The sequence below is a fragment of the Thamnophis sirtalis genome, unplaced genomic scaffold, assembly GCF_051295495.1.
Source record: "Thamnophis sirtalis isolate CommonGarterSnake01/CBP01778 unplaced genomic scaffold, rThaSir2_p1.2 scaffold_6, whole genome shotgun sequence".
NCBI classification, from domain to species: Eukaryota; Metazoa; Chordata; class Lepidosauria; order Squamata; family Natricidae; genus Thamnophis; species Thamnophis sirtalis.
In genome coordinates, this window is record NW_028261386.1 from 3,487,599 (window position 1) to 3,503,857 (window position 16,259).

General features: G+C 45.7%; 1 protein-coding gene across 5 annotated transcripts in view; it reads left to right on the plus strand.

Moving 5' to 3' along the window:
• Nucleotides 1-16,259, plus strand: part of GGNBP2 (gametogenetin binding protein 2) — a 73,851-nt gene that overhangs the window by 4,408 nt on the left and 53,184 nt on the right. For 2 of the 5 annotated variants that reach the window (XM_087717119.1, XM_087717118.1), the window contains exon 2: nucleotides 6,141-6,269. In XM_087717119.1, coding sequence (XP_087573245.1) covers nucleotides 6,177-6,269 — 93 coding nt within the window. In that variant the 5' untranslated portion in view covers nucleotides 6,141-6,176. Of the gene's footprint in view, nucleotides 1-5,936; nucleotides 6,270-16,259 lie in introns of those variants that run through there. The other 3 variants (XM_087717120.1, XM_087717121.1, XM_087717122.1) reach the window with 3 other exon arrangements.

Here is a 16,259-nt window from a genome sequence, read left to right on the forward strand (position 1 = left end):
AGATTTTGCGGTATTCTTCCCCTGGAATGGGGAGGAAATGGAGATTTTGCAGTATCCTTCCCCCTGGAGTGGGGAGAGAATGGAGATTTTGCACTATCCTTCCCCCTGGAGTGAGGAGGAAATGGAGATTTTGCAGTATCCTTCCCCTGGAGTGGGGAGGAAATGGAGATTTTGAAGTATCCTTCCCTTGGAGTGGGGAGAGAATGGAGATTTTGCAGTATCCTTCCCCCTGGAGTGGGGAGGAAATGGAGATTTTGAAGTATCCTTCCCTTGGAGTGGGGAGAGAATGGAGATTTTGCAGTATCCTTCCCCCTGGAGTGGGGAGGAAATGGAGATTTTGAAGTATCCTTCCCTTGGAGTGGGGAGAGAATGGAGATTTTGCTGTATCCTTCCCCTGGAGTGGGGAGGAAATGGAGATTTTGAAGTATCCTTCCCTTGGAGTGGGGAGGGAATGGAGATTTTGCAGTATCCTTCCCCTGGGAGTGGGGAGAGAATGGAGATTTTGCTGTATCCTTCCCCTGGAGTGGGGAGGAAATGGAGATTTTGAAGTATCCTTCCCTTGGAGTGGGGAGAGAATGGAGATTTTGCAGTATCCTTCCCTTGGAGTGGGGAGAGAATGGAGATTTTGCAGTATCCTTCCCTTGGAGTGGGGAGAGAATGGAGATTTTGCAGTATCCTTCCCTTGGAGTGTGGTGGGAATGGAGATTTTGCAGTATCCTTTCCCTGCCATGCCCACCAAGCCAGGCTTACAGAACTGGTAGTATAAAATTTTGACCACTGGTCAGATTTAAGTACCCCACGGGCTGGATCTGGCCCCTGGGCCTTGAGTTTGACACCCCTAGTCTAGGCCATCTAACTTACTATTGAAGCCCAACATTTTTTAAAAAAAAAAATCAGATACTGGACCGGTATATGCTCTCAGCTTATAGCCAGTCATGATGTGATCTACAGTTTGACGTCGGATCCCACAATCACACCTAGGGTAGGATACTATGCCCCTATACAGAATGTCTCGGCAAACTCTATGTGAGGTGCAAATCCTCTTCGGGATTGTCCATTGCGGGCAATGGTAGTTCAATGCCTGGCACATTTGTAGGGAGTCATTTATATGTTCCTATAACTCAGGGATCCCCAAGCTTGGCATCTTTAAGACGTATGGACTTCAACTCCCAGAATTCTCCAGCCAGCTCTGCTGAATTCTGGGAGTTGAAGTCCACAAGTCTTAAAGTTGCCAAGTTTGAAGACCTCTGCTATAACATTTTAGTGACCCGTTTGACTGTCCATTGGGAACCGATTTATAAGTTGTTGGCCACATGTTGTGTAAGTGCTGGTGGGGATTTCCTGGATTTGAGTCTTCCGGCTGACAAATGAGGAAGGTCAGCACTTTTGAGAAATAGTAAGTTCTACGTTGCAATTCAAAGAGAGAAGCAAGCTAGAACTAAGGAGAAATTTCCTGACGCAACAATTAAATCAGTGGAAACGATTTGCCTCCGGAAGTTGTGCGTGCTCCAACGCTGGAAGTTTTTAAGAAGAGATTGGACAACCATTTGTCCGAAATGGTAGAGGATTGCCTGAGCAGGGGGTTGGACTAGAAGACCTCCAAGGTCCCTTTGAATTCTGTTAATCAAGTAAAGAAGCAAGCTAGAACGAAGGAGAAATTTCCTGACGGAACAATTAAATCCATGGAACTACTTGCCTCTAAAAGTTGTAGGTGCTCCAACACTGGAAGTTTTTAAGAAGAGATTGAACAACTGTTCCTCTGAAGTGTTATAGGGTTTCCAGCCTGAGCAGGGGGTTGGACTAGAAGACCTCCAAGGTCCCTCTATTATACTGCTAAAAAGATGTTACTGGACTAATTTTTTTTGAGAGAGGCAAGGCTGCATATGTGGTGAGATACATTTATTTCTTTCAGACAAGTAGAAATGGAAAAAGGGAAAATTGGAGTGAGTTTAAAACTTGATGACTCTGGTAAAGAGAATTGTAATCTGCGAGAGTGTAAAGAAGATACCAGTGTTCTTTTGAATGTCATGAATGGTGATTTAAGTTTTCAGTTTTTTTTATTCTTTGCAGTAAAGCCCAGAGATAAGACCTTTGTTATGAATAATTATGTTGAGATTTAAGGCAGGCTTTTAAATTTAGGTGCCCTTCCCCTCACAAAGATGTCGCCGCTTATATGTGTCTAATGGATGGGTGGGGGCAGTGATATATTTTAGTAACTGGATTTTTTTGACTTTCTGAACGGGTACGCTGTCTCAATCTATAAGCTGGGTTTATGCAATATATTAAGTTCAAACTGAACACTAACAAAACTTAGGCTGCTACAGGAGAATATTTGTAGCTCAGGGTTGACATGAGGGGTCATCTGTGTTTTCTGAGCTTGGTTGTTTTCTTGCAGACGTTAGATGACCCAACTAGGTAACATCATCAGGGTTAAATGGAGTAGAGACTGCAGACAGGAGGAGGAGGCGGAGGAGGAAAGATTATGGAGTCCTTGGTGCTTTCTGAGCTTGGTTGTTTCCTTGCAGACGTTTCATGACCCAGCTCGATAACATTATCAGTGCTAATCAACTGGTCATCATTGATTAGCACTGATGATGTTACCTAGTTTGGTCGTGAAACGTCTGCAAGGAAACAGCCAAGCTCAGAGAGCACCAAGGACCCCTCAAAGCAATAGGCTGTTGTATATGAAGCATAGTTAATAAGGCTTGGTTGTGTATGTTGTTCCTTGGGAAATCCCCAGTTTTGTTGTGTTTTAACAGCTCACCTGTGTTTTTAACTGCCAAGTGTGTTTTTTTTTAAAATTGTGTTTCAGTTGCTACTACGATTCAGAGAGAATCATACAGGTGTGAGAAAACATTTGACACCATGCAGGCACCTCTGTCTTTCCCTAATCTCTAGTTCTCAGCGGCCGGATTGAGACGCAACACAATTGACCCCCAACATTGTGAGTTAGTTTGCTTTTCAATTCGGCCAGGCTGATGGTGGACACCTTGGGGTTCGGATTAGTTAAATCATTCTGAAATCTCTGCTGTTATCCCCATAAAATCTTCCAGGGATTAATGTACAGGTGTCGTTGTTAGTTGTGAAGTCGTGTCCGACCCATCACAGCCCCATGGACAACGTTCCTCCAGGCCTTCCTGTCCTCCACCATCCTCTGGAGTCCATTTATGCTCATGCCAACTGATTCGGTGACTCCATCCAGCCACCTCCTTCTCTGTCGTCCCCTTCTTCTTCTTTTGCTCTCCATCTTTCCCAGGCTCTTCTCCAGGGAGTCCTTCCTTCTCATTAGGTGGCCAAAGCATTTGAGTTTCCTCTTCAGGATCTGGCCTTCTAAAGAGCAGTCAGGGTTGATCTCTTCTAGGACTGACCGGTTGGATGGCCTTGCAGTCCAAGGGACTCAATGCAGGAGTCTTCTCCAGCACCAGAGTTCAAAGGACTCAATTCTTGAATTGAAAACCCCATGGACAGTAATGTACAGGACTTATAGCAGTCCATTTAGTGACAATGGCACTGAAAAAAGTGACTTAAGACAGTTTTTTCATAGTTACAACCTTTGCAGCATGCCCAGGGTGGTGTGATCAAAATTCAGATGTTTGGCAACTGCTTCATACTTATGACCTTTGCTGTGTCTTAAGTGGATCACCTTTTGAGACCTTCTGATAAGCAGAGTCAATGGGGAAGTTGGATTCGCTTAACCTGGTTACTAGGGACGCGGCGCCTCAGTGGTTACGACGCTGAGCTTGTTGATCAGAAAGGCCGGCAGTTCAGCAGTTCGAATCCCTTGTGCCGCATAACAGAGTGAGCTCCCATTACTTGTCCCAGCTTCTGCCAACCTAGCAGTTCGAAAGCATGTAAAAATGCAAGTAGAAAAATAGGGACCACCTTTGGTGGGAAGGTAACAGCGTTCCGTGCGCCTTCGGCATTGAGTCGTGCTGGCCACATGACCACGGAGATGTCTTCGGACAGCGCTGGCTCTTTGGCTTTGAAACGGAGATGAGCACCGCCCCCTAGAGTCGGGAACGACTGGCATATATATGCAAGGGGAACCTTTACATTTTAAACCTGGTTACTAACTTATCAACTGCAGTAATTCACTTAACAACCGTGGCAAGAAAAGTCGTAAAAAGGGAGCAAAAACTCACTTAATCAATGTCTCGCTTAACAACAGAAATGCTGGACTCAGTTGTGGTCGTAAGAGAAAGAACTGCCTGCATTGATCTGTACTGAAATTTCAGGTGCCAGCTTCCTTTTTCTTTTTCCTTTTGTTGTGGGCCTGTGGGAAAGAATCCGTGCAAATTCACACACCCGCAATCAAACCTCGAGTGCTTTTACTTAGCATGGGTGTGTTCCAGCCGGTCTTCGTGACGTACCTTTTCTGGACTCCACTCCTTCCTCCTTAGAACAGCTTTAAGGCGCACGTGTTCAGACATCCCACAACTCCAGGAGCCATAAGATGGTTCTGTGTTTCTCGTCCTTGAGAGAGAATCACAGATGGAAGGGACCTTGGAGGTCTTCTAGTCCAACCCCCTGCTTAGACAGGATACCCTTACACTGCTTCAGACAAATGGTTGTTCAATCTCTTCTTAAAAACTTCCAGTGTTGGGGCATTCACAACTTCTGGAGGCAACTTCTGTTCCACTGATTCATTGTTCTGACTGTCAGGAAATTTCTCCTTAGTTCTAGGTTGCTTCTCTCCTTGATTAGTTTCCACCCATTGCTTCTCTTGGCCTCAGGTGCTTTGGAGAATAGCTTGACTCCCTCTTCTTTGTGGCAGCCCCTCAGCCATCATGTCATCCCACCCCCCCAGTCCTTCATTTCTCTGGCAAAGGGAATAAATCAAGAATATATGTTTTGGAGGGTATAAGGGCACAATTGGAATATATTGTATATCGAAGAAATATAAGGGGGAGGGGGAAAAGGTCTTCCAGGGGGTGAGAGGTGCACTCTAATATGTTTTTTTCTTTTGTCCTTCTTTTATTTTGTATTCAGTTGTATATGTTTGTATTATTTGTGTTTAAAACAAACCCCTAGTCCTTCATTTCTCTAGATTAGCTATACTCAATGTCCCATTCTCTTCCATTCCCCCAGGTTTCTTTAATGAAAAGGACTATCAATCAGAATAGAGCTGGAGGGGACCTTGGAGGTCTTCTAGTTCAACCCCCTGCCTAGGCAGGAGACCCTACACCACTTCAGACAAATGCTTATCTAATCTCTTCTTTAAAACCTCCAGCGTTGGAGATTCCACAACTTCTGGAGGCAAGTTGTTCCACTGATTAATTGTCCTCACTGTTAGGAAGTTTCTTGTCTTGAATTCCTGCAACCGTTGCTTTCATATCTTCTGGCTCAAAGAAATAAAAATAAAATGAATATAAAATAAATATAAAATAATAAATATAAAATAAATATAAAATTAAATGTAAAAAATAAAATAATAAAATAAAAAATAAAAATGAAATAATAAAATAAAATAATAATAAAACAAAAAAAATAATAAAATAAAATAATAAAATAAAATGATAAAATAAAAATAAAATAAAAATAAAATAAAATTTAAAAAACATAAAATAAATAAAAATAAATAAAAATAAAATAAAGTAAAATAATCTAATAATAAAATAAAATAATAATAAAATAAAATAATAAAATAAAAATAAAATAATAAAATAAAAATAAAATAAAATTTAAAAAACATAAAATAAATAAAAATAAAATAAAGTAAAATAATCTAATAATAAAATAATAATAATAATAATAATAATAATAATAATAAAATAATAATAAAATAAAAATCCACAGGTAAACACTCAAGGGGCACCTAGGTCTGGAGTGTCCCTAACTGTGGAGAATTAGCCAGAGGAACAACTTGCCTACAGAAGGTGTAAGTAGGTACTTCATCCCTGGAGGTTTTTAAGAAGAGACTGGACAGCCGATTGTCTGAAATGCTCTCCTGCTTGAGCAGGGGGTTGGACTAGAAGACCTCCAAAGTCCCTTCAGGCACTTCTTCCATTCTCCTCCCACTTCCCTCTTGTGTCGAATCTTCTTCCCAGGTAACAAGAGTTGAATTTCCCCTCTGCTGGTGAAAGTGTGTCGGAGAAAGCGAAGCCTTTATTTACTTGCCCTGGGGTTTGGCTGCTTTTCAGGCTTTGGAAGGAAGAGGCAGAGCAACGGCAACAGAGATGGCGCGGCTGGTGGCAGTTTGCAGAGACAGCGAGGAGGAATTCCTCTTCGAGAGGCTGCAGATCCCCCTTTACATCGATGACACCCTGACGGTAAGCGAGTCGCGGGGCCACTTTCGGCCCCACTTGCAACGGAAGGGGGGGTTGCAACACAACGCCACACCAATGGGTGTTTTGCAATCCCCCAGGCAAGCCGTTTCCCTCCCCCCCCCCTCCCCACCGTCCTCCTCCATTCCTTGCAATGCTCTGGGAAGGCCCTCGGCCCCGCCTCGCAGCCCTCCCTTTGCAGTAATTGGTGCACTTGGGTTGCCTCCAACGCCCGCCTGCCCGTCATGTGTGCTTCTGCCCTTAACCCGCGTCTGGGAAACACGCATGCATGCATGCACACACGCAGACCCAGACGTGGACACACGGGCAACACACATGCCCTCCCTCGGGAGGCCGAAACCTGAGGAGCCGAAGCCATTTTGGAACCAACCGGAGCGTCTATCCGCCGTTTGGAGGCCTTGGGCGGCTTTGCGGGGTGGGGGCACGGGGTGGGGACAAAGGTATCCTTTTAACTCTCTGACGAGGGTCTCCACCCCCCCCACCCCCGTTTTCCAGATTCTGGAGGATGAACTTTGGGGGCTTTTTTGCACACCTGTCCGGGTTTTGCACGCTTCGTTTTGAGGATGTGCATTTTAATTTTTTAAATTTTTTTTGAAACAAGGAAAGGAGGAAGGAAGGAGGGATTAGGGGTGGCACGATGGGTGTGCTTCTGTTATTCACTTGCAGATCGGTGTGAATTTTTTTTTTTGTTTGTTTGCAAGGTAGAGGTTTGGGCAGGAAAGATCCCAATTGCCAGGGGAACCAAGTAGAGGAATTTCTTCCTAACTTTGAAGGTGACATCCCCCCAAAATATTTCAGAATTTTACTTGTGGATTTTTTTTTAACTTTCTCCACTCATTTAATACTCTTCCAATCTGTTCACCTTCTTCCTTCCTTCCTTCCCTCCTTTCTCCCTCCCTCCCTCCCTCCCTCCCTTCCTTTTCCTCCCTCCCTCCTTTTCCTTTCTTCCCTCCTCTCTTCTTTCTCTTGAATTGAATTGAATTTATTTCATTTATATGCCGCCCTTTTCCCCAAAAGGGGACTCAGGGCGGCTCACAATCCAAGTCAAGGGAAGGGGTACAAATAAAGAATAAAAAAGACGGACAAAACAATACACAATTTAAAAAAGCACACAACAACCATACCATTCGAGGGGGGGGGCAAAAGGTCTTTAGCCCCAGGCCTGTCGGAATAGCCAGGTTTTTTCCTCCCTCTTTTCCTCCCTTCCTCCTTTTCCTTTCTTCCCTCCTCTTTCTTTCTCTTCCTTCCTTCCTCACGCCCTCCCTCTCCTTTCTTCCTTCCTTACTTCCCCTCCATCCTCCCCCTCCCTCCCTCCCTCCCTCCCTCCTGCTTCCTTTCTCTTCCTTCCTTTCTTCCTCCCTCTTCTTTCTTCCCTCTCTACTCCCACCCTTCCTTTACTTCCCTCCCTCCCGCTTCCTTTCTCTTCTTCCTTTCTTCCTCCCTCTCCTTTCTTCCCTCCCTACTCCCACCCTCCCCCCTGCCTTTTCTTTCTTTCCTCCTCCTTTCTTCCCTCTCTTCCCCATTCCCCTTTCTTCCTACTCCCTTCTCCTTCCTTCCCTCTCCCCACCCTCCCTTTTCTTTCCCTCCCCCTTTCCTTTTCCTCCCCCCCAGGGCTGCATTCTTTTTAACTCTCTTACCCAGGCCCTGATCCACTGCTTCCAACCCCATCTTAAATTGCTTGCTTGTTATTTTGGGGTACCTTATCCAACCTCTACTTGGAGATAAGGCCATTGGATCGGGCTGGCAGAAGGAGGGCCTCGTATCATCGGTCTAAATCGGGCGATTTAATGGGTAGAATGAGAAGGCCCCCATTTTCCTATTGTTCTGTATGTCTCGGTCATTCGTCCTTGGCTTACGACTGCAATTAGGATCAGAATTTCCATTCCTAAGCAAGGCAGTTAAGTGACTCGCGCCGGATTTCAATGCTTTTTTTTTTAACCACGGTGGACAAGGGAATCAGTACAGTCGTTAAGTGAACCATGAGGTCATTGAGTGAATCCTGCTTCCGTGGACTTTGTCACATGACCCTGGGATGCTGCAACCGTCGTAAACACACGCTGGTTGGTAAGCGTTCATACGTCAGGTGTCAACTAAAGGTGCGCGAGCCGCTTAGATCTGATTCAGCCAGTTCTATCTGGTTCGGGCGAACTGGTAGGGGTGGCAACGGGAGGCTCCGCCCACTCACCCGGACATTATCATGTCCCGTTTTTGATGCTCTGCAGAAAGTCCTGCGCATGTGCAGAGGTGGTGCTTGCGAGCGAAGTATGCGCGCGCGTGAGCTCACATTTGCAAACCGCTAGCGAACGTAAGTTGATTTAACCCCTGGATCTGGTCCGCGGTCCCTCTGCCAGCGGAAACGGCAGATCAGAAGCCCGTTTTCGCTGGCAGAGTGCTCGGGCCACCCCAGGCGCCCCCGGCAGGAAGGACATCGAGCTGGCCACGCCCACCCAGCCCCCAAGGTCAAGCACCACCCTGATGCGTCCCTCAGTGAAACGGAGTTCGACACCCCCGTTCTATGGGCAAGGACTGGTTTGTCGGTCCCTTTCTTTTCGAAGTGTCGTGGTCCATCTTGGAACCGTCACTCAATAAATGGTTGGAAGTCAAGGACAACGATGCTCGGGAGTGCGATTTCCATCTGCTTGCATTGAGTGACGGGAATAATGTACCTGTTGGCTTGGAGATCAAACAGCTTGGGGAAAACCTAGCAAAGGATTTGGACTTTAGAACGGAAGATTCTCCCTCGGGTGTCAGTTTCCCGATGAGAGACATTTCTGGATCGCCGGTCCAGATGTTTGGGTGCCTCCCACACCAGGTATGCAGGTGGTCCTTCACTTAAGACCATGAGAGAGCCCCAAATTTCTGCCGCTGAGCGAGACAGTGGTGAAGCGAGTTTTGCCCCATTTTACCAGCTTTCCGGCTGCTGTTGTTAAAGGAATCACGGAAATTGTTAAGCTAGTCCCACGGTTGTTAGGTGACCCCGGCTCCCCCCCCCCCAAACTGGCTTTGCTTGTCAGAAGGTCGCGAAGTCTGACTGCGTGACCCTGGGACACTGCCACCGTCGTAAATACGAGTCAGTTGCCACCATCGTAAATACGAGTCAGTTGCCAAGTGTCTGAATTTTGATCACATGACCATGGGGATGCTGCAACCGTCGTAAGTGTGAAAAACGGTCATAGCTCATTTTTGCCAGTGCCGTTGTAACTTTGAACGGTCACTAAGTGAACTGTTATAAGTCGAGGACTACCTGTCCACCGTTCCTGACTTGCTTGGAAAAATTAAGTACCCAATACAGGTATTTCTTTGAACTACTCCCATTGAGCCCAAGGTTTCCATTGCTAAGAGACACTTGCCCCATTTTACCACCTTTCTTGGCACAGATGTGAAGCGAACCATTGCAGTTGTTAAGCGAATCACTCAGTCTTTGCCGATTGACTTGGCTTGTTGGAAGCTGGCTGGGGAGGTTACAATGGCGATCACATGACCTCTGGGCAGGGTAACCGTCATAAAGACAGGTCCTCGACTTACAACAGTTTGCTTAGCGACTTTGAAGTTATGACGGCACTGGAGAAAGAGACTTATGAACGGTTGAGACATTTCCAGCATCTCCACGATCGTGTCATCAAAGTTCAGATGCTTCGGAAACCGACTCGCATTTATGACGGTTGCGGTGTCCCGTGGACCTGCGATCCTGTTTTGCAAACTTTTGACAAGCAAAGTCAGTGGAGAAGCCAGATTCACTTAACAACCGTCTTTCGAACTTAACAAACTCCAGTGATTCGCCGCACATCTGAAGAAAGGTCGTAAAACCGAGGTTTGGGGGGGGGGAGAATTCACTTAGTAAATATCTCACTTATCCACAGAAATTTTGGGCTCAATTGTGTCCAGGACTACCTCTATAAGCCAGTTGCCAAGCATGGGGAATGCTGCAACCGTTGTAAATGTGAAAAAAAAAGATTGCAAGTCCCCCCCACCCCCAGTGCCTTTGTAACTTAGAACGGTTGCTAACCAAATGGTTGTAAGTCGAGGACTTCCTGTATCGCCAATGACCGATTTAGCTACTCTGTTGAACTGTGGTTGTTCAGTAGGCGGGACATGATAGCAGTCTTCCAATATCTCAGGGGTTGCCCCAAAGAAGAGGGAGTCGAGCTATTATCCAAAGCACCTGAAGGCAGGACAAGAAGCAATGGGTGGAAACTAATCAAGGAGAGAGAAGCAACTTTGAACTAACAGTTCTAATTAACCAGTGGAACAACTTCCCTCCAGAAGTTGTGAATGCTCCAACATTGGAAGTCTTTAAGAAGATATTGGATAACCATTTGTCTGAAGTGGTGTAGGGTTTCCTGCCTAAGCAGGGGGCTGGACTAGAAGGCCTCCAAGGTCCCTTCCAGCTCTATTATTCTAAATAGTATTGAGTCAATACTTAATATTATTCGATAAGTGGAAACCTGGTGCCTTTTGAGTGCTTCAGATTATAATTTCCCAGCCTTGTTATGAATAGGAATGAAATTAGTTTCTCCGCTTAAGCCCGGGAAAACAATAGTTCCCTATTATTATTTTTATGCAGACCACTTGAAAGGGGCCTTTGATCTCGCCTGAATCGCTTCGTGAACTCACCGCGCAACTGAAAGTGCTTTTATTTTAATCATCCCAGTGGTGCTTTCTAAGGCGGCGGCGGTGGGTGTGTCTCTGGGGAGTGCAGTTTTATCATGAGGGTGGCAATTGCCTTACCGCCTCGGGCCCCATTTTGCAAAAGAGAGTTTTCGACCTGGGAAAACATCAAAGGGAACAATTCTTAGACTGCATGTTAGTTAGTGGCGTGTTAGAAAATACCTGGATCTCCGATAGAAGAGAAAATATTTAGATTTTAAGTTTGAACTGTGGGGGCTTGGTACTCTCTGGGCTTGGTAGTTTTCTGGCAGGTGTTTCATAATCCTAACTAGGTAACATCATTGGTGCTCTTGATGTTACAGATAAGTAAAGGTAAAGGTTCCCCTTGCGCGTATGTGCCAGTCGTTCCCGACTCTAGGGGGCGGTGCTCATCTCCGTTTCAAAGCCGAAGAGCCAGCGCTGTCCGAAGACGTCTCCGTGGTCATGTGGCCGGCATGACTCAACGCCGAAGGCGCACGGAACGCTGTTCCCTTCCCACCAAAGGTGGCTCCTATTTTTTCTAATTGCATTTTTACACGTTTTCTAACTAGGTTGGCAGAGGCTGGGACAAGTAACGGGAGCTCACTCCGTTACGCAGTGCTAGGATTCGAACTGCCAAACTACCTACCTTTCTGATTGACAAGCTCAGCATCTTAGCCACTGGGCCATCACGTCCCTGATGTTACAGGTAGTCCTTGACTTATGACCTACTGTTCAGAGTTATGACCTACCTGAAAAAAAGGGGACTTATGACCTGGATATGAAGTTTTTTAAAAAATATTTTTATTTCTCCAATATAAACATACATTTTTTTATAGACAGTGCATTGACTGGGTCAAATCTTTTTTAAAAAATAATAATAATAATGATGATGATGATGATGATATGGTTAACAGCAGGTACATTAAAGAAAGAAACAGAGTCACTAATCCTGGCTGTGCAAGAACAAGCTATCCGCACAAATGCCATTAAGGCCAAAATCGAAAAATCCTCTGATGATGCCAAATGCAGACTTTGCAAAGAAGCTGATGAAACTGTTGATCACGGACTCAGCTGCTGTAAAAAAATCGCGCAGACTGATTATAAATTGCGGCACAATTCAGTAGCACAAATGATCCATTGGAATTTGTGCAAAAATTATAATATTAAAACAGCAACAAACTGGTGGGAACATCAGCCTGAAAAAGTCACCGAAAATCAGATGGTCAAGATCTTGTGGGATTTTCGCATACAAACGGACAAAATACTGGCCCATAATACACCAGACATCACACTGGTTGAGAAAAATAAGGTCACAATCATAGACATCGCAATACCAGGTGATAGCAGGGTCGCCGAGAAGGAACATGAAAAAATTGCAAAATACCAGGACTTAAAAATCGAAATTCAACGACTATGGCACAAACCAGCAGTGGTAATTCCAGTGGTAATTGGCACACTGGGTGCTATTCCAAAAGCACTGGAATTACATTTAAAACAGTTAAAAATTGACAAAATCACCATCGGTCAGATGCAAAAAGCCGCACTGCTTGGATCTGCACGCATATTACGAAAATACGTTACGACGTCCTAGGCCCCTGGGTGGGGCCCGACTAGTAACCAATGCCAAATCCGGTGAAACAACTGGCCACTGTGATACAATTGTATAATAACAGTAGTAGTAGTAGTAGTAGTAGTAGTGGTGTATGTGGAGTTCTAATCTTCCAAGTTCAACACTACTAGTCTCCTTTCATATTCTTTTTACATTTTCCTATTAATTCATTTAAACATAAATAACATTTCTTTGCACCCTGTCTTTGTTAGCCCTTATTAAATGTTGCCATTCAATATTTTAAAAATCGCTCATTATTCCACCATAGCTTCAATATTCCAGATATGTGGGATTACTAATAACACCCACTGTTAAACCATATTCAATCCATCAAAGTCCCCACCTTTTCCAATCCTTAGTATTTTAAATTCACCCTCTATTTTAACCCATTGTTAGATTGCCTCATTTAATTGGATTGGAAGTTTTGATGGTTGCACCCGCTGTGGTCGTGTGACTGCACTTCGAGCATTTTGTCAACACGGCCACCTGTACGACAATTACTTCTGGTTTTCAGCAAAACGATTCCCATAGCCAACCATTCGTGGCGGCTGTATCTAATTGTCACTAGAGAGAAAGGCCATGAAGGAGCAGACGTCACATCTTTAGCTCAGTTCCTTTTGTACCTGCTCAGTTGTAATTTACCATTGATTGAGGAAAGAAGCATCAGGGTTGACATGATAACAGTATTCCAGTATTCAAATAATTATCTATCCCAGGGGTCACCAACCTTTCAGACCTCAGGGACCACTAAATTCATAATTTTAAATCCTGCGGACCGCTAGTATGATCTGCCTAATGACTGGCTGGGTGGGACATGGCTAGGTGGTCATGTGACTTGAGTGGGCGTGGCCAACTTGACGTCAAGGGACACCTCGCCACCCTCTACTTGTCCCTCCCCTCCCAGCCACTCCTCTCCTGCCCGCCCGGGTTCCTTAGGGCCCCAACGGGAAGCCATTGTTGGAGCTAAGCAGCCACCCTGAGAAAGAGTTGGCGAAACAGCTCAGTTCAAACTGGATCTGACCGAGAAGGAGGCTCAATAGAAGCACCTCACTGAGGACTACCAGCACAGGCTTTCCAAGCAGAGGGAAGACGTACAGGAGTGCAAGGCCAGGTACCAGCACCTGGAGGCTCAGCAGGCTGAGATGGTCAGCCAATTCCAGGCTATGATGCAGTCCCACTGGAACGAGGCCCTCCGGCTCTTTGCCACCAGTGGCGTTTCCCTCCAGCCTTTGACCAAAGCCCCCCACCAGGAGGCTGAAGCAGACCCCAAGTCGGAATTTCTGCCCCCCCTCCAACCCACACACAAAGATCCAGAAGTGGGAGACTCTCTGCAGCAGCACAAGCGTTCATTGCACGTATCCGGCCAAGGGGCCGTAGTTTGAGGACCCCTGATTTAGTGCAATGTAAAAAAATGCAAATAATTTTTCTGCGGACCACCAAAATTTCCTCACGGACCACCAGTGGCCCACGGACTACTGTTTGGTGACCTCTGCTCTGAAACACCTGAGGCAGGACAAGAAACTTTGGTAATCAAAGAAAGAAGCAACCTGGAATTAAGGAGAAACTTCCTAAAATTGAGGACAATTAACCAGTGGGAAAGCTTGCCACCAGAAATTGTAGGTGCTTTCTCATCACTGGAGGTTTTTTAAGAAGAGAGTGGACAGTCACTGGTCTGAGATGGTACAGGTTCTCCTGCTTGAGCAGGGGGCTGGACTAGAAGACCTCCAAGGTCCCTTCCAGCTCTATTCTATTCTGATTCTAACAGGGGTGGGTTTCAACCGGTTCGCGGCGGTCCCTGCGAACCAGTTGGTCGCCGAACCCGGAAGTAAGTAACTTCCGGGAACGGCGAAGGGCGCGCCCGCCCGTCCGCAGTCCTTACCCGGTTTTGACGAGTTCTGCGCTTCCACGCATGCGCAGGACGCATACAGCGCCTGTGCAATCTTCCAGGAGCAGCTGGAGCGTCGCACAGACGCTAGTACGCATGCGTGCACCGCACGCGTGCACGAGGACGCCGCTGGCCCCGTTCCAACCGAACCGGTTGGAACAGGGCGAGAAACCCACCCCTGGATTCTAACATGACATGCAAATAATGTAGAAAATACAGTTCTCGTTTCCGAGGTCATCACCTCAGCAATGAGTTGTTTGCGGTGGAACCGTGCCCAACAAAACTCATTCTACAATAATGTGCCATGCAATAAAGTAAGCCTTTAGTAATTTAAGTAAAGTAAAGTAATTTACCGTACTTGTTCTGAGAGACAATTTATTTAAAAAGCTCCAATGTTTACGCAGCTAAACCTTGCCAATCACAATGAGAAAATGTGGACTGTACTGGTAATCCTCGACTTATAACCGTTTACGACTGTGGTATCTAATTGCCACTAGAAATAAAGGGACGTGCTCCCTTTCGTAAACACTTAGTTGTAATTTACCGTTGATCGAGGAAAGAAACATCAGGGTTGGCACGATAGCGGTATTCCTGTATTTGAGGGGCTGCCCCAAAGAAGAGGGGGGTAAATTATTTTTCCAAAGCACCCAAGGGCAGGACAAGAAGGAGCCGGTGGGAATTAATCAAGGAGGGAAGCAACCAGGAATTAAGGAGAAACTTCCTAACAGTGAGGACAATTAACCAGTGGAACAGCTTGCCACCAGAAATCGTGGCCGCTTCATCCCTGGATGCTTTTAAGAAGAGATTGGACAGCCACTTGTCTTTAGATGGTACGGGTTCTCCCACTTGAGCAGGGGGATGGACTAGAAGACCTCCAAGGTCCCTTCCAGCTCTATTCTATTCTAATTCATACATGCCATGTAATGTTACAATGCACATACAAAGGCTCTTCCGTGGCAACACTGTAAGGCTGCTTTCGCCATTCGCTGTTGGCAATTCTCCCCAATGCCCCCCACAAATACCGACAGTTTTCAGACATGTGAAATAATTTTGGCCTTCAGCCCTTGGCTATTTTTTCTTTTCCCTTCTTGTTTCCCTTAATGACTGCTGGGAAAATGTGAAATTGCATCGGTCACCTGACATGAGTATTGTGACCTACATGACGGTAATGGGCAAATTGCGGTGTGGTTGTAACTCAAGGATTCTCTGTACTTAGCGATGAAGGGGACCGAGTTGGGTGAATGAAATGTCCAAAGTCCGAGGAGCACCAGGGACTTCCATATCAGGGTCTTTGTTCTGACCTAGGCGTCACCAAATCACGAAGCAGACTCCTTGTCCCAACAAAACCCCTTTTGATTAAGCTAATATGAATTCCTCTCCTTCACATCCAGCAAAGTCCCAGCAAACCGTCTTTCCAGGGTGAATTTACAACCACCGACCTTATCAGGCTTGGAGAGCTGCCAGGCCAATATCTTCTAGATGCAACAATTGTACAAGAAAATACTTGGCAAGGAGTCTCTCTTCACGAACAAATCTTCAACTCAGCCAACAAAGTCGTTCAAGGGAGGATTTACAGTCACAGACCTTATCTGGCTTGGAGAGCTGCCAGGCCGATATCTTCTAAATGCAACAATTGTACAAGAAAATACTTGGCAAGGAGTCTCTCTTCACGAACAAATCTTCAACATAGCCAACAAACTCGTTCGAGGGAGGATTTACAGTCATAGACCTTAGCTGGCTTGGAGAGCTGCCAGGCCGATATCTTCTAAATGTAACACTTGTACAAGAAAATACTTGACAAGGAGTCGCTTGAGAGTCGCGAACAAATCTTCAACACAGCCAACAAAGTCTT